This window comes from Hypanus sabinus, chromosome 5 (assembly GCF_030144855.1).
Source record: "Hypanus sabinus isolate sHypSab1 chromosome 5, sHypSab1.hap1, whole genome shotgun sequence".
Classification (NCBI taxonomy): domain Eukaryota; kingdom Metazoa; phylum Chordata; class Chondrichthyes; order Myliobatiformes; family Dasyatidae; genus Hypanus; species Hypanus sabinus.
The window spans coordinates 171317364-171335957 of NC_082710.1; the positions used below are offsets into that span (position 1 = coordinate 171317364).

Genomic DNA, 18594 nt, shown 5'->3' on the forward strand with positions numbered 1-18594 from the left:
TGGAGAAATCCCCAGTGCCTCAGACCCTGTGGGAGGCAAGTGCCAGTGCAGAAACTGGCGGGGTACCAGCAGAGGTATTTCATCATCCTTAGTGACAGAAGAGATGCCAGAGGATTGCAGGATGGCCAATATTCTTCCACTGTTTAAAAAAAACCCAAATATAAACCAGGAAAACAAAAAAATCTGCAGATGCTGGAAATTCAAGCAACTGACGAAGAGTCTCAGCCCGAAATGTCAACAGTGCTTCTTCCTATAGATGCTGCCTGGAAATGATGGGTCAGTGATATGGGAATATTACTGGATGGTATTCCAAAGGACTGGATGTATTAGTATTTGGATAGATACAGACTAATTAAGGATAGTCAGCTTAGCTTTGTGGATGGCAAGTCTTATCCAACCAATCTTTTTTGAGGAAATTACCATGAAAGTGGATGAAGGCAAGGCCTTGGATGCTGTCTGCATGGAGTTTAGGAAGGTCTTGCATGGAAGGCTGGGCATTCAGAATGCAATAGTAAATTGGATTAGACATTGTCTTCGTGGGACTAGACAGAGTGGTATTAGATGGTTGCCACTCTGACTGGAAGCCTGCGGCTGGTGGAGTGCCACAGAGATTGATGCCGTGTCCTTTGTTGTTTGTCATCTACACCAATGATCTGGATGATAAAGTGGTTAACTTATTCAGCAAGTTTGCAGAAGACTGAGGGTGTAGTGGACAGCAAGGAAGGCTATCATGGCTTGCACCAGGATCTCTATCGGCTGGAAAAATGGCAGATGGAATCTAATGCAGACAACTGTGAGGATAGGTCTTACACAGTGAACTGTAGAGCACTGAGGAGAGTGGATTTGGGAATCCAGGTACAGAATTCACTGAAAGTGACATCACAGGTACATAGTGTTGTAAAGAAAGCTTTTGGCACATTGGCCTTCATAGATCAATCCATCAGCCATGGCTGCTGGAGCTTGTGGTTGCCAGTTATTTAAATATCCCTCCCCATTCTCACACTGGTGTTTGTCCTCTGCCTCCTCCAATGCCAGGGCGAGGGTGAACAAAAACTCTCGTTCTGGGTGGGCTGTCTACAACCCGATGAAGTGAAGACTGATTTCATCAATGTCAGGTTCAGTAATCTGCTTCCCTCCTATCACTTCTCTCCCCCCTCCTGACCTATGCTCTTCCTCCCAGTCACCCTCAGCACATTTTCCCACATCACCTACCCATCACTCCCACATTTGATATCATGCTCCACTTCCCTATTAGATTCCACCATCTGTCCCCTCAACCTATGTTTCTACCCCTATCCCTCCCTCCTCCATCTGCCTATCACTCCCTCCTCACCGGGATCCACCTATCACCTGCCAGCTTTTGTTTTTCCCTCCTCCAGCACCCTGGTTATCACCTGTCTTTCAGTTCAGGTGAAGGGTTTGTCTTCCATCATCTGTTTCCTTCCACATAGATGCCACTTGACTTACTGAGTTCCCCAGCACCTAGTTTGTCGCTCCACATTCCAGCATCTTTAGTCCCCTCCGGCTTCTTCTGTCGTGTATATGGATTTCAGCAAAACATTTGATAAGGAACCCCATGCCAGGCTTATTAAGAAAGTAAGGAGGCATGGGATCCAAGGGGACATTGCTTTGTGGATCCAGAACTGGCTTCTCCACAGAAGGCAATGAATAAATAAATTTTCCTTGGAATGATGGAGGATGAGAGGTGACCTGATAGAGTGTAGAAGATGATGAGAGGCATTGATCGTGTAGATAGTCAGAGGCTTTTTTCCTGGGCTGAAATGGCTAATACGAGAGGGCACAGTTTTAAGGTGCTTGGATGCAGGTACTGAGGAGACATCAGCGGATAGTCAGAGACTTTTTCCCAGGGCTGAAATGGTTGCCTCAAGAGGACACAGGTTTAAGGTGCTGGTGAGTAGGTACAGAGGAGATGTCAGGGATTAAGTTTTTTTTAAATGCAGAAAGTGGTGAGTTTGTGGAATGGGCTACTGGCAACAGTGGTGGAGGTGATAGGGTCTTTTAAGAGACTTTTGGATAGTTACATGGAGCTTAGAAAAATATAGGGCTATGGGTAAGTCTAGTAATTTCTAAGGTAGGGACTATATTGTGCTGTAGGTTTTCTATGTTTCTTTGTAAAGTGGGAGCCACCACTTTGGTCCGCGCTGGGATATCATATTGTTGAGGGAGGTAGCACATGTGTGAAGGATGAGGGAGGAAACAAGGTGGCACAGTGAAACAGCAGGAAGAGTCACTGCCTCACAGCCTACCAGAGACCCAGGTTCGATTCAGCTCTCCCACACCATCTTTGTACAGTTTGCATGTCTCCCACCTCCCAACGACACACTGGTGGGTTAATTGACCACAGTAAACTGCCCTTTGTGTTGGTAAGTGGCAAAAGAATGAAAGGGGAGCTGATGGGAATGTGTGTGAAGGAATGATTGAGGGACGAGTGTGATTCTTACCTAATATTACAGAAAAAATTTAAAAGCTAGAGAACCTGGACATCAAGAATAAAAGCAGGAAATGCTGGAAATATGGAGCCAGGCAAGATATTTAAAAAAGGTCACTTTTCTTTACACACTTGGAATGCGCTGCCAGAAATAGTTGTTGAGGCAGGCACATTAGTAACATTTTAAGGCCATGGAGTTAAGTGCACTTGGAGGTTTAGAGGGCTATGGGTCAAATGCGGTCAAAAGGGATGAAGTTGGTTCACTGAGATGAGTTGAGCTGAAGGGCTTGTTTCTGCGCTGTTTGCCTAGGTAAGGCACCAAGAAATTGAGGTAATGGAGGAAGGTGCTTCAGGGTCCTAATGTTTTAACTGTCACTCATTCTTTGGGGTACTCTTCTGTTTTTGTGGATGTCTGTGAAGAACAAGAATTTCAGGCTGTATATTGCTTACATTTCTTATATTAAATGAAACTATTGAACAATATTTAAGGGTGACTTGTCAGTTTGTGTGCACTAAGCCAGTCCAAAGGTAAGGCAGGAGGCCAGGACCTTGCCTCTTACACCAGAGCTGCAGAAAGAAACTACTACAGGTTTTTAAGACAGCTGTCCCACTATAATCTCTGGAATGGCCTGCTCACTAATTCTGCTTGATTGGGCAGCCAGGCTAACCACTTCACTAACCTTCTTTCCAATTCTCTTTGCCCCATTGGCTAATTGGAAGGCAGGGGAATTCACAGGACAAAGGAGTGTTTGTGCTGAGGAAGAGCTTTCAGTTTCAGCCTCCTCATTCCTGTGGGGAATGGTGCCGATCCAGACTCATGTGGTGCTGCTGGTTTCTGTACCTTAAAGGCAGCAAGTTTCAGAACCCAAAGCCTCAGGATAAAAGCCGCTGAACTCTGTATTAATCTTCAGCCCAATTTGTCCTCTGCCAACAACTGTGCCCACCACATCAGTCCCATTTGCCTGCATCCATCCAAGTTTATGCAGTGCACTTCTCTTAAGTGCTTTTTCCTCAAGCACTTCCTCTGGCAGCTCTTTCCATAGCCATACCACCCTGGTGCAAACTGCCACTCAAGGTTACTAAAAGACTGCGTGCGATCATGCTATGGTGCCCCAGAAGGCGAATATTTGGCCCTGTGGATCCATGCTGGCTCTTTGTAGATTATCGCATAGTCCCATCTCCCCAACTGTTGTCCCACTGACCTGTTAATTTAACCTACTCCATCCAGCAATGGATGAAAGAAAAATGGCAGGCTCTGGAGAAGGTTAAAAGGACAGCACAATCTGGTGGGTGGGCTGAAGGGTCTGTGCTGTGCTGTAATATTCATTAACCCCAGGGGAATGTGTGTTATACCAGGTCAATGCACCCTTCCCGATTGGGAAATTCAGCAGGAATAACCAGTCAGCTCCTCTACAATCACAAGAAAGTGCATCATAGATTGGACAGGCAACTGATCTGCCCAAGACCACAACAAACTGGGGTTCTGGACACAGCTCAGTCCACCACAGAAGCCAGCCTTGCCTCCCTCCACACACTTCTTGTTGCCTCAGTGAAGTATCAAACATGATCAAGGACTCCTTCCAGCTCGATCATATTCTCTTTGGCAACCTGCGGCTTGAAAACATGTACAACCAGTTAAATACAGCCTCTATTCCACTGTGGTAACTCTTTATGGACTTCTACATTAAAAGACCCGTTTTCATTATCTATCTCATAGTACTTACACTTTATTGAATGCCTGTACTACACTTTCTCTGGAATTGAGATGCTATAATCTGCACGGTTATTTTTTTCTCTTGCACTATCTCAAAGTGTCTGTTTTGAAATGATCTGTACAAATAGTTTGCAGACTAGGATACCCCTCCCCCACTGTAGCTCAGTCTATAGAACATGAAATTTACAGCACATTACAGGTCCTTTGGCCCACAGTGTTGTGCCAACCATGTAACCTAGAGATTGTCTCGAATTTCCCTAGCGCATAGCCCTCTATTTTTCTAAGCTCCATGCACTTTTCTAAGATGCTCTTAAAAGGACCCCATTGTATCCGCTTCCACCATCACCAAGGCAGTGCATTCCACACACCCACCACAGTGTGAAAAACTTACCCCAGACATCCCCTCGGTACCCATTTCCAAGCTCCTTCATGTTAGCCCCCTCACGTTAGCCACTTTAGCCCTGGGAAAAAGCCTCTGGCTACCCACATGATCACTGCCCCCCCTCATCATCTTATACACCTCTACCAGGTCACCTCTCATCCTCCATTACTCCAAGGAGAAAAGGCCAAGTACATCCAACCTATTCTCACAAGGTACACCCCCAATCCAGGCAACATCCTTGTAAATCTCCTCTGCATTCTCTCTGTAGTATCCACATCCTTCCTGTAGTGAGGTGACCAGAACTGAACATAGTACTCCAAGTAGGGTCTGACCAAGGTCTTATACAGCTGTAATGTTACCTCACAGCTCTTGAACTCAATCCCATGGTTGATGAATGCCAACACACCACACACCTTCTTAACAACATTGTCTATCTGCCTAGCAGCTTTGAGTGTCCTTTGGACACGGACCCTAAGATCTCTCAGATCCTCCACACTGCCAAGAGGCTTACCATTAATATTATACTCTGTCTTCAAATTGGTCCAACCAGACTGAACCACTTCACAATTGTCTGGGTTGAAGTCCATCTGCCATTTCTCAGCCCAGTTCTGTATCCTATCGATATCCCACTGTAACCTCTGACAAGCCTCCAGACTATCCACAACACCCCCAACTTTTGTGTCAACAGCAAACTTACTAACCCACCCTTCAACTTCTTCATCCAGGTCATTTATAAAAATCACTGAGAGGAGGGGTCCCAGAACAGATCCCTGCAGAACACCACTGGTCACCAACCTCCATGCAGAATACGAACCATCCAGAATCACCCTTTGCCTTTTGTGGGCAAGTCAATTCTGGATCCACAAAGCAAGGTCTCCTTAGATCCCACATCTCCTTATTTTCTGAATGGGGCTTGCATGGGGAACCTTATTAAATCCATGCAGAAAGAATGAACCAGCACAATAGAAGTTATTTCCATGTGAGAAGCTGACAGCAGCTGCTGGAATTTAGAACACACACTGGAATTCAGTTGATCAGGCAACATCTGTTGAGGGGAATGAACAGTATTCATTTCTGATTGAGACCCTTCCTCTGGACTGGGTCCAGACTTGTTCTAAGGATTGTTTGTAGGCACAAAGTACTAAATTCCTACCCAAGTTGAAGGGCTCCAAGCAAAAGACTCTTGATTGGAGTGAGGGAGTTGTAAACTTGTTTGAAAGGGGCTTGTTTTGCATTGCTCTGCTGAAGATTCTGAGCAAGCTACATTGGTGCCAGAATGTGCGGTGACATTTGTGGGCAGCTGCCAACACCTCTTTGGCTGAGCTGGTTCTTAACACAAATGATACACTTCACTAGCAAACACGAGGAAATCTGCAGATGCTGGAAATTCAAGTAACACACACAAAATGCTAGTAGAACACAGCAGGCCAGGCAGCATCTATAAGGAGAAGCATTGTGTGTGTTGCTTGATATACTTCACTGTGTTTCGGTGATAAATAAATGTATCTGCATCTGAGCTGCCAAGTATAGTATGCAGCTTCTAACTGAAATCAGTTGGACACTCAATACAAGGTTTTGACCTGCACGTCAACAATTTCTTTCTGCCCACAGACAGAATTCATCTTGCAGATTGGTTTTAGCTTCTGGGTCATCACAAAAGTACTGCAGGAACAATGGCCACCGTGTTGTGAACTAGCATTTCCTTTTTCAGTCATGAAAACCAATATACATTAACAGATAATTATGACCTTGTTCAAGAGTGGGTACTTGCAGATGGAAATAGAGAGCAAGAGAAACTTCCTCAATTCAATTGTTGTTCCCATTTATCATCACAATCACAAACATGGTTGAACACTGGATTCTGTCTCCCTGCCTGTCCTTTCCCACTCCACCCTTATTCTGGTCTCATGTGCCAGGCCCACTCACTACGTGGTGGGAGAAGGCTGACATTACCGCTGGAGGAACGGGGTCTGTTGTCCCTAGATCCCTCAAAGTTGCCATGCAAGTTGATAGGGTGGTTAAGACGAGTTAGTAAGTTGTGGGCATGCAACACTTGCAGGTTCCACCAAGCACATCCCGACTGTGTTGGTATTTCAATGTATGTATGGCAAATGAAGCTAACCTTTAAAACTGCAGATGCTTAAAACCACAAATAGGAGAAAAGAAAGATTCGGTGCATTTACCAAATCATACAGTGAAATGCATCAACACTCAGCAGGTCAGGCAGTTTCTTCAGAGAGAAACAGTTAACACTTCAGGTTGTAGACAAATATTCTGAACGGAAACAAATGCTCTTCCTTCCACTGATGATGCCTGCTGAATGGTTTAAAACACAAAATGCTTGAACCATCACTGGAGTTAAAGGGTCACTATTAAATTCTGCTATAAATATTAGAATTTAAATCTCCAGGACACAAACTCATCTGAGCAACATGTCCAGTCACTTGCAAGTGTCAGTGGTGACCCTTCTCCCTACCCCTCACCCCCACTGCTAAGAACAAACAGAAGTAGTGGTGTGAAATATTGAGGAGCGGGTTTGCTGCAGCCCTCAAAACAGCCACTTTTATTAGGATTATAAATTACACTGTGTGACAGTACATGAAAGTGGAGCCAGGCAAACAATGCAGCAGAGAGCTTTTCAACTAGTGAATCTTCAAAGAACAATTGTGGCCCATCACAAATGAGGTCACACACAATCACGAAAAGGATTTGTTTTCCCCCGGTACCCCACCCCGTCTCTCCCTTTGCTTGCATTTCCTCCCTCCCCATCATTTTATTTACTTTGAACATGAACGGTTTAAAATAGTGATAGGTCGGTACAAATGTTGGTTTGGCTTTCTCTAAAATGAAAAACAAAACAGATCCCCTGCATCGCACACTGGAAAGTGTCACCTGGGAATGTAGTTTGTCCACACTCAGCCCCCCATGCTCACTGTATTCCCACCTCAAATGATGTAGCCAGAAATGGAAGGCATCAATCAGCACTCAAACAGTTTTGAAAGTTGTGTTACATAAAGTGAAGCTCAAACTCTTTCACTACTTGTAATGCGTCTAACTGATTTGTGTATGTTAATCATTTATTTCTACTCCAGCTTTGGGCAGCACAGCAGATCTGGCACAGAAAACATTTCAAAGTAGTGATTCACCAATGGCAATCTCACCTAGCTTAGCTGTACCCTTAATGGCACCTCAACATGTCCAAGCACCCCACTCTGGTGACCTGCATCACTCAATGCTACACAAGGTGGGCTTTTATGGTATCTTAGTAGTTAAGCAATGCAGACTGTCACAAAAGTATTGGTTGGGTGGGAACTGTTTCTGTAAGCTTCCAAGCAGTGATAACAGTCTAAAGTTTCTTACAGGTGCTCAAAAGTTGAGGGGGTCACATTAAGGTGGGTTGGGGTGGGCTGAGAGAATAAGAGAATGAACTGTCCCTTAATATCTGATGAGAAACCTTAAGTTTTGCCCTTGTTGCTTGGGAGCAGATATTTCACACACTGCCAGCCCAAGGGAGATGAGAGCACAACAATGAGCCTTTGCATTCTTAGGACCTAGGTTTTGGGAAGGAGATCGAGATCTTGTAAAAAAAAATGACGTCAGTACTGGATCAGCTCAGCAGGCGCTCTGAATGTCAGATTCCAATGAGGCAGCGGTATAAAGACAAATTGCAAGCTCGGCATTTCTTCAAAAGTTGGGAACCCACCCTTATCACTCACATTTGAAGCACCAAGTGCAATTGGGGGATAAAATAGACAACGGTAGAACAATAAATGTGTTTGAAACCCTGCACTATTTGTTCTGAAGGGGTGACAGTATGACTCTTCAAGTTGCCACATGATCAGTGAGCCAAGTTAATGAACCTCCACTTTGACCACTTGCTCCAGTCTCTGTAGAACTGGGTCACCTGTGTGCTGCAGTGGTTAGTACTTAACCCCATGCTGTAGGAAATGGTAGTACAGGAACATCACTTATCCATCCACAGACATGCATTTGCCTCAGGTTGATTTCTCCTAGAGAAAGGTGCATCTATCTCATACCCAGAGCACAAAATCAAAATTGGATCAAAATCAAAAATGTAGCAAAACTAACCTGCTCAATTAATCCCATTAAACTCAAAGCCACAAATTTCTATTGAACCTGCAAAGGAAACAAGTCACTTTCCTTGCAGTTATCATTCAAGATAAAATATTTCACAACAGTTGTGCAGACAAATACCTGCCTTCCCCAAACCTATTCTACACAAACAGTAAAAGCAGGAGATGCACACCACCAGTTCTTCTATATCAACACACTAGCCCTGTTCATTCATACTGATATTGCCAACGATATCAAGTTTGCAGGCTGATTGGTCTGAAGAAATTGACTGCTGTACCTCACCACGCGTCCCACTCCCAGATCAGGAGGTTGGAGTGTGGCAATGGAGCAGAAGCTCTCTCAGGGGGGTGGGGGGGGGGGAACGCACAAATAAAACATTTGGCTGTAAATCAGTGCTTCAACACTAGGTGACCCTCTTCCAGATATTGCATCATTTGAGCATTGCTTCCAAGTCAGAGGAAAAGGAAGAGATTACAAACTGGTCTCCATCTGGTAATAAGGGAGCAATCTGTTCCAATTTTCAAATCCTTAGCCACCACCTCACCATCCATGGGATGAATTGTTGATTCTTCACATTGCCACTGCTCTGCTGAGATGGGAAAAGCAGCTGCTTAGTACTTCAGGGATATTTTTCTCTGCTGATTTTAACACTGCTACTTGGGATGCAACAGCAACACGGTCAAGGACACTGAACACTGACAGTCATTACTCTGAAAATCACCAGTCCTACTGCTTTGAGTTCACAGAACCTGTAACAAATATTATTTCAGGTCAGAGACCCACATTCTTTGCTCAGTGTTAGAGACTTGACATCACAGACGCTCCAACAGCAAGGCAAGGGTCGAATTTGAAACCTGGCTTATTCACCTTCCCTGAACTGTGTGTGCCTGCAATTTGACAAAATGCAATGCCGGGGAGAGGGGAAAACAAATTTAAAGAAAACCCCCTGTTCTTTTTTGAGGGGATTGGGAGGGCAAGGGTGGAAAAACAGGGAATGAATAGGTTGGAGGAACAAGGGAAGACGTCTAGCTGATCTAGCGCCTATTACACTCCTCAACACTGGCAAACATGCCTCTTAATAGTGTGACACCACACAGTAAAAACAGCAATGGAAACAGTCATTTGTACCCATCTACCACCATTTGCAAACATTCACAACCGTTTTGGAACATAGACAAGACAGAAGCTAGAGAGATCTGTCCACATTACTTCTGAAATGCTCGACTCACTGAGTGGCCCTCTTATTCTAAACACCTTGTGTTCAAACCGATTCTAGTCTTTACACGGTTTGTCCCTCAAAGAAAGCAGCTGCCTTATAAGGGATTGGCATTTATTAAGTAGATCTACAAGGACTTGCTAGTTACCAATAAGATGAATGCTTCATTATGGTAAAGAATTCTAGAGTCTCTTTTTTTTCCTTAGAAAGGCCTCTTCTCCCTTATTGCTTCCTCCTAGTTCAGCTTCACTTTCACACAGGTTGAAGCTGCTGGAGTTGGCTCTCGTTCACGAACCACTTGTGTAGTCCACTGACATCAGTCACATTTCATCTTTTTTTTTCTTTCTAAAAACAAAAGCCATATTTCTTTGAGACTGACAAACAGAACCCCTTAAATGTAGATTGCTTCAGTTTTGAGAGGCTGCAGTCTCTAATCACTTGTTACAGTTTCTCATCCTGCGGCTTCACACTCTGGGGCTTGATGGGCCCCGTCCGCACTGGCTTGGGGTTACCCGAAGATTTCTCGTCCTTGTGTGATGTAAGGGCATCTCCTTCCTGCTGCTCGATGGCAGGGAGAGAGCTGGGATTGTTGTTACAACTGCTGCGGGGTGTCACTCTCTCGAAGAATCTTTGGGTGCTCTGCAGCACTTCCGCTCGTTGCTTTGCCTGCCGAGAAAGTTTGAAGAAACAAGAAAGGAAAAGCTCATCGAGACACATCTCTGTTTAAATCACCACACTGGTATTCCTGCCCTACCTAAATAGTCAGCCCTGAAGCTAATAGTAAAATACAGCATATTTACTGGAAAAATACCCCATTAATTTAAACCTCTTAACAATGCAAACCTGTATGCAGCCCACAAATACGCAGCACTTAAACAGTCTAGTGAGACCCCAGAGAGTGAATGCACAATATTTAACTCTAAAGATCATCCCAGCTGAGCCTAGTACTTTCATCGAATTTTAAACAAGTTCTTTTTCTCTAGTATCAGAGCCAGGTTTATTATCATTAACAATTCAGTTTGTTCAGTGACAGCATCACAGTGCAAGACTGCAAGTTGCAATAATAAATAAATACTGCACAACAGGAATAGCAAGGTAGCGTTCACAGCCCATAGAGGGGAAGAAGCTGTTTCTACAATGTTGAGTGTGGGTCTTCAGGCTTCTGGTCCTCGTCCTTTGCAGTACAGGTCATATTATGAAGGCTGGGAAATACAACTACAGTAACAGACACAGGAGCAGAATTAGGCCCTTCAGTACATCGAGTCTGCTCTGCCATTTAATCATGGGCATGACTGATTTATATCATTCTCGATTCCATTTCCCCCCACTTTTGCCCCATAACCTCGGACACATTTGCTAATCAAGAAGCTACCAACCTCCTCTTTAAATATAGCCAACGACTTGGCATCCGCAACCACCTGTGGCATTGAGTCACTACCCTCAGGCTAAAGAAATTCCTCCCGTTCTAAAGGGATACATTTCTATTCTAACACTGCGCTCTCTGGTCCCTAGAGACCCCACGATCAAAAGCATCCTCTCCAGTATTCACTTGAGAACTTTATTCTCAACTCCAGTGAGCGATCAAACGTTCCTCAAACATCTACCCTTTCATTCCTGGGATCATTCTCAATGAACTTCCTCTGGACTCTCTCCAATGTCAGCACATCTCTCTAAGGTAAGGGGCCCAAAACTGCTCACAAAACTCCAAGTGTGGTCTGACCAACATTTTTTTTTAAAAGCCTCAGTATTTTACAGTGTACTGAGACACAATCTAAAAGAAATTGAGCATATAATTTTCAAAAGCCAGTCCACACAGTCTAAACTACCCTGGCCTGGTTTCAACAATGCAGTGCAACCAGGACTCTACAATCAAAAAATAATTTCCTGCCTTTTGTAACTGCCATCTCCGTCACACTAAAGGGCTGATACTTCACATGTACAATACTGAAGGAACTCAGCAGGTCAGGCAGCATCTATACAGTTGTCATAATCGAGCCAAGAACCTTCATATCAAGTCAGAGTTCCTCCAGCATTTTGAGTGTTGCCTCTCAATTCTCCATTGAAATAATTGTTTTTGTTCATTTAGCTTTATGTGGCGGGTACAGATTTCCAAGTGGATCTGTGCTGCACTTGACAGCTTCTTCAATGTAAATGAGATCAACTACAAACACTGGTGGATTTCTGGGATAGTTGATTCACACTGCTTAGAGAGCCTCGAGTGCAGGGCATGTCTGGCATTGACAGATAGCAATGTTCTGCTTGGGTTGTAGACCCAACCACGTTCTGTTCCTACCTCATTCTTTGTGATCTACAGACAGATCTGCATGATGGTGGCAAGACTGTCTGCTTGCTTCATTAATCTGGCTTTCCAGAAATTGAAAAATCTAGAATAAAAAGGTCTTGTCTTGCACTATATTAGTTAGAGATCTGGTTATCCTACTGATGTGGCCCTGTCCAAGACGAGCTATCTTAAGGGCAAATCTTCAACGGGGAGGATGAGGTGAATATGACCCTGCCGATAAATGTATGTGGGGCCATCCTAGGCAGGTCACAGCTGAAAAGTTACTGTGCTTCACCAGACATTCAATATTTGGCCACTTGCTACAGTTCCTGTACAGAGTGCAGTACTCATGAGCCAAGGAGAACCAGGGTGGTGTTTGCCACAAATTTGAATACAATGCAAATCAAGGAGTCACAGGTTATTTCAACACTTTACTTTTCATTGCACTGAAGGAAATTAAAAAAAAGGGATCCTTGAAAGCAAAAATACCTGATTATCTTAAGATAGTACTAACCTAACCTACCAAGTGGGAATCTGAAAGAACTGGTTTTACATTCCTGACCAATATTACTCTGAATTGATTCAAATGAGGACACATGTCCAAGTGGGAACTGGAGAAGGAACACATACAGAACATAAGGATAGTTACCTGCTGTGACACATTCCCCCTGAAACAGAGCAATGGATTGATGCCACATTGGATTGGTCCAGGGGATTTGCCCCTTGGACTCGTTGTGCCAGGCCTGGGGGGGGAAGAAAAACACAGGTGAAAGCTTCAGGGAGTGCATGCTTGTTCTCAACCCCACATATCTGTACTCACACCCTTCAGCTGGCCTACTCCAAGAAAGGCTGTCTGCAAAGTCTAGCCCTGACAATGAAGAAGAATGCATTGAATTGTTAACACTTGGAATGGCTCTAACATTAGGGTTACGGAGGCACAAACTTCAAGAATCACAGATACAATTCTTCACCGTAGTAAGCTACAAAGCTAACCACAAGTCTGACATCATCCCCTCATTCTGCATTCTTCTTTTACAAATGCAAGTGCCAGGGCAAGGACTACCATAAAATTGGGCAGCACAAACAGAAGCTTGAGCCTGCCCTCTGAATGCCAACTATTGATATCAATCACCAGCTTCATCCATCCTATCAATCTCATCTGTAGGCTTCCATTCTCTAGCAATCCAGATGATTATCTCAGCAACTGTCCCCACCACCTTCAGGCAGAATTAGGCCATCCAGCCCCTCAAAAAAAAAACTATCAACCTTCACTTTAAATATACCCGATGACTTGGCCTCCACAGCTGCCTGTCAATGAATTCCACAGATTCACCACCACCTGGTGAAAGAATTCCCCCTCATCTTAGCTCGAAATAAAGTCCTTTTATTCTGATGTTCTGATAGACTCCCCCGCTATAGGAAACATTTTCTCCACATACACTCTATCAGGCCTTTCCAACCGTCATTGGCATAACAAAAATCCTCATCACCTCATCCACATGGAAGCCAATTCCTTTAAAGGAAACAAACTGACAGTACTAAAGGCTGATTTATACTTGTGTGTATGGGCTACACCACAGTTGGTGTGTGCCAAAACGCTAGTTGGTGGAAGGGTTTCTATGCCACTGTGTTGAGTTTCTTCATGACAGACACGGACAAGGAAATGCATTTCCAACATTTTTGCATGTCGGCAAGTAGATTTGACGATTTGGTTCATCTGTTTCGCATTGGTGTACAGACATGGCGGAGAAGAAGCAACCGGAAATGCGTCGGAGGAAATGCAATGCTACTAAGCGTACCAATCACAGTTGTTGCGGTCTGCAACCGTGACACGAGATTTTTGGGGAGGTGCACATCACCTACAGCGTATGGGTACGCGGTACCTACAGCGTAGATGCAACATACAAGTATAAATCAGCCTTTACACTGAGACTTCTGCCACTGTCCAAAAAACCTGCCGGAATGTTTATGGCTTAAAGCATAGAATGTACAAGCACTGGACAGCCCATTCAGCTCACAATGACGTGCCAATTTCAATGTCAATTTATATTAAATGTCCCCCGTTCTCCCTATTCCTTTCATGCGTCTCCCTAAAAGCCTCAAACTCCTCCAAGCTGTCCAATTCCACTACTATTCAGCCACTTACACTCCATATAAATAGTCTTTTAAATGAACCACAACTCAACCAATCTTGGTGTCACTCAAACTTGCTAATCCACCCATCTACTGTTTCATCCAAATCATTGATGTACATCACACCAAGGTCCTAGCACTGATCCTTGCAGAATACCACTGGTCACAGACTTGCAGCCAAAATAACAGCCTTCCACAATCAAACCAGTTCTGAATCCAACCTTGCAATTCACTATGGATCCCATGTATTCTGAATTAACCTGCCATGAAAAACTTTATCAGATGCCTTAATTTGGATAACATGCACTGTTTTATCCTCAAGCTCCTTTGACAATTCTTCAAAAAAAAACACTCAAAAGGCTCCACTTCAGAAAACCATGTTTATTGTCTGAAGTCCATGTCTTCCAAAATGTGGACAAAGCTCATCCCCCAGTATCCTGTCCAACAGCTTCCCTACCACTGATGTACAATTATGTCAGTGATATACAATTATCGGGATTATTCCAATTTTTTATCTTGTACAAAGGCACAACATTGGCTAATCCCCAGTCCCCTAGGACCTTGCCTGTTAGTGAGGACACAAACATATTTGTTAAAATCAAGCTTAACTCACACATTGGCCACAGGACCATAAAATATAGGAGCAGAAGAAGTAGGCCATTTGGCTCATCGAGTCTGCTCCGCCATTCAATCATGGCTGATCCAATTCTTCCAGTCATCCCCGGTCCCCTGCTTTCACCGCATCCATACCCTTTGATGCCCTGGCTAATCAAGAACCTAATCAAGTATCAGTGTGTCACAGACTGAACGAACCAACAAACTTATCAATAACAATGCAAATGTCAAGGAACACAAGAATGCAAAATAAAGGCAAGAACAAATTTACCACAACCCTTTCCCCAGGGCACAAGACTGCTTTAAAATGGGTGGGGAGAAGAGCAGAGAAAATGTAAACATGATGTGCAATGCAAGATGTTTTTCTGAAAGCGCAGAGGCAGATGCCAGAAGCATACTGCCAGGGTATGTGTTGAAAGCAGGCAGCATTGTGGCATTCAAAAGGTAATTTTTATAGGCACAAGAAAATGCCATAAATGGGGGTACAGTGGAATATGGGCAGGCCAAATGGATTAGATTAGAAGGGTATCATGCTTGGCATAGACATCGTGGGTCAAAGGCCTCGTTCCTGAGCTAAGCTCAAGCTGCAAGTAAGTTGAAGCTGTAAAGCACCTCCAACCTCTTTTGGCTTTAACATGATCACAGCCAATTTTCTACCTTGCTTATATTCCTAAACAAACCTCAAATTCTCTTGTTAGGTGATCTTTTTAATAATTCCTGGCTCAGAAAGATAAACTTCTATTCTTCCAAACTTCAGTGGATAGATGGTGGCTCATGGAAAAGGACAATCTCCAAGCAGGTAGAGCAGAATATATGGCTGAGGAGAGGATGTGGGGTGAACTATCAACATATTGGGGTTGAAGAACTACAACAGACCAAGAAAGAAAGTGTAGAAGTGGTGAAACAAAAAACCATTGAGGAAGGGGTTGTGGGGTTATACTCAAGAATTTAAAAGAATGGGGAGAACGGAATGTCATTGAAACCTTTCAACTATTAAAAAGCTGAGATGGGAGTGGATGTGATGTTTCCTATAGTAGGGGAGTCTAGGACCAGAGGACACAGGCTCAGGATAAAACAATGTACCTTTAAAACAGATGAGAAGGAATCCCTTTACCTAGAGCGGGGGTCGGCAACCCGCGGCTCCGGAGCCACATGTGGCTCTTTTACGTCTGTGCTGCGGCTCCCTGTTGCTTTGAGAAATAATTGGTTGTGGCGACCCTTTTCCTGGCACATCCGAACCGACTCACAATTAGATAGCCTACGGGGGTTTGCGAGCACAGAGCTTTGGAGCCTCTGCGCCATGGGGGCAGGTTGAGGGAGGCTTAAAAGTGAGGCTGAAGATTTCGAATAAAGTTTTTTCCTTCGACTGCAGTTACCGACTCCGTGTCGTAATTTTAGCGCTGCGTGTAGCACACCGCTACATGGTCAGTATTTAATTAAAATGTATTTTATGTTGGTTTGTTAGTTTTTGAAATGTAAATCTAAATTTGAAGATTATGGTGATCTTGTACAATCTAAATAAGACGTTGTGGCGGGCGACCCATTTCCTGACACATCCGAACCGGCTCACAATTAGCCAGCGTTCAGGCTAAGGGAGATAGCCTACGGGGGTTTGTGAGTACGTGTCTTTTGCAGCATCCGCGCCCATGGGGGGCGGGTTGAGGGAGGCTTAAAAGCAAGGCTGTTTAGTTCGAATAAAGCTATCTTTGACTGCAGTTTACTGACTGCCTGTAGCACACCGCTACAACGCGTTTTTAATCGCTGGCTGTCCAGAGGGGAGGTGCTGAAACGCTTTGTCGCGTGTCTGGAAGAAGTGAAAACTTTCCTGGGCAGCAAAGGGCTCACCTTTCCTGAGCTGGAACAGCCAGAGTGGCTGGAAAAGCTACACTTCATGGTAGACATGACAGCGCACCTGAACACGCTGAACACAGCTCTTCAGGGGTAAGGACGTACAGCCCTGCACATGTTGGAGGATGTTTTGGCATTCGAGCGCAAGTTGACGTTGCTTGCCAGAGATTTACAGAAAGGCACATTGTCTCACTTCCCCAATTTGAGAGAGTTCAAACAAGGTCACGACTTGATAAATTCGGAGTATTTACATTCTGCAATCATCGCAATGCAAACATCGTTTGGGAAACGCTTCTGTGAGTTCAGAGAGGAAAAAAACACATTATCCTTCCCGGTCACTCCCCGAAGCATCGATCCATCCCTACTGAATACGACTGCATTGTCAGGTGTGAGTCAACCTGAACAAGGATGATAAATATTTTAATTGCCTATTATTTTGCGTATATTCATATGTTTTCATTGTTCAGTGAAATAGTCCTTTTATTTTTCAGGTTGACAGCTGGCTGACGTTATTTTTGGTTTGCTGCTGGCGGCAAATTTAAGTTCAGCGTTTTTCATAAATACAAGAAGGACTCAAATAGACATTGAGTATTTTACTTAAAAGTAACCTTCAACCCAACGTCTTTTTTTCGGAGGTCAAAATGTTTTTGTTGCATGCAGAAATGTAATTTCGTTTTCTCTGCTGGAGTTCATCAATTTCATAAATGCAACACATTATAGTTTGTTTATACATAGCATAAAGGCAAAAAAACGTTGTATGCAGTGTTATTTCATTTTAAATGTCGAACGGGTTTTGCGGCTCCCAGTGTTTTCTTTTCTGTGGGAAACGGGTCCAAGTGGCTCTTTCAGTGGTAAAGGTTGCTGACCCCTGACCTAGAGGCTAGTGAATCTGTGGCATCCATAATCATAAACAGCTGTGGAGGCCAAGCCATCAGGTATATTTAAAGCAGAAGTTAGACCACAAGACATAGGAGCAGAATTAGGCCATTCAGCCCATTGAGTTTGCTCCGTCATTCCATCATGGCTGATTGCAAATACCACTCAACCCCATACAGCAGTCTTCTCACATATCCTTTGATGCCCTGACCGGTCAGGAAACTATCAACTTTAACCTTACATATACCCACTGACTTGGCCTCCACCACAGTTTGTGGCAGAGCATTCCACAGATTCACTACTCTCTGGCTCAAAAAAGTTCTGCTTACTCCTGTTCTCAAAGGTCACCCCTCAATTCGGAGGCTCTGCCCTCTAGTTCTGGATACCCCCACCATAGGAAACATCCTCTCCACATCCACCCTATCTAGTCCTTTCAATATTCAGCAGGTTTCATTGAGATCCCCTGCATTCTTCTAAATCCCAGCAAGTACAGGCCCAAAGTTGACAAATGCTCCTCATATATTAACCCCTTCATTCCTGGAATAATCCTTGAGAACTTCCTCTAGACCCTCTCCAATGACAATAGACAGTAGGTGCAGGAGTAGACCATTCAGCCCTTCTAGCCAGCACCGCCATTCACTGTGATCATGGCTGATCATACACAATTAGTACCCTGTTCCTGCCCTTTCCCCATATCCCTTGACCCCGCTATCTATAAGAGCTCTATCCAACTCTCTCTTGAATGCATCCAGAGACTTGGCCTCCACTGCCTTCTGGGGCAGAGCATTCCACATATCCTGCACTCTCTGGGTGAAAAAGTCTTCCCGCATCTCTGTTCTAAATGGCCTACCCCTTATTCTTAAACTGTGGCCTCTAGTTCTGGACTCACCCATCAGCGGGAACATGTTTCCTGTCTCCAGTGTGTCCAATCCCTTAATAATCTTATATGTTTCAATCAGATCCCCTCTCATCCTTCTAAATTCCA

General features: G+C 44.1%; 1 protein-coding gene across 4 annotated transcripts in view; it reads right to left on the bottom strand.

The window, feature by feature from the left end:
• Positions 1 to 7061: 7061 nt before the first annotated feature.
• LOC132394582 (protein PRRC2A-like) overlaps positions 7062 to 18594 on the bottom strand; it is a 146874-nt gene continuing 135341 nt past the window's right edge. For all 4 annotated transcript variants that reach the window (XM_059970899.1, XM_059970897.1, XM_059970898.1 and 1 more), the window contains 2 exons: positions 12787 to 12880; positions 7062 to 10522 (listed from right to left, as the gene is read on the bottom strand). In XM_059970899.1, the coding sequence (XP_059826882.1) occupies positions 10298 to 10522; positions 12787 to 12880 (319 nt within the window). In that variant the 3' untranslated portion in view covers positions 7062 to 10297. The remainder of the gene's footprint in view (positions 10523 to 12786; positions 12881 to 18594) is intronic.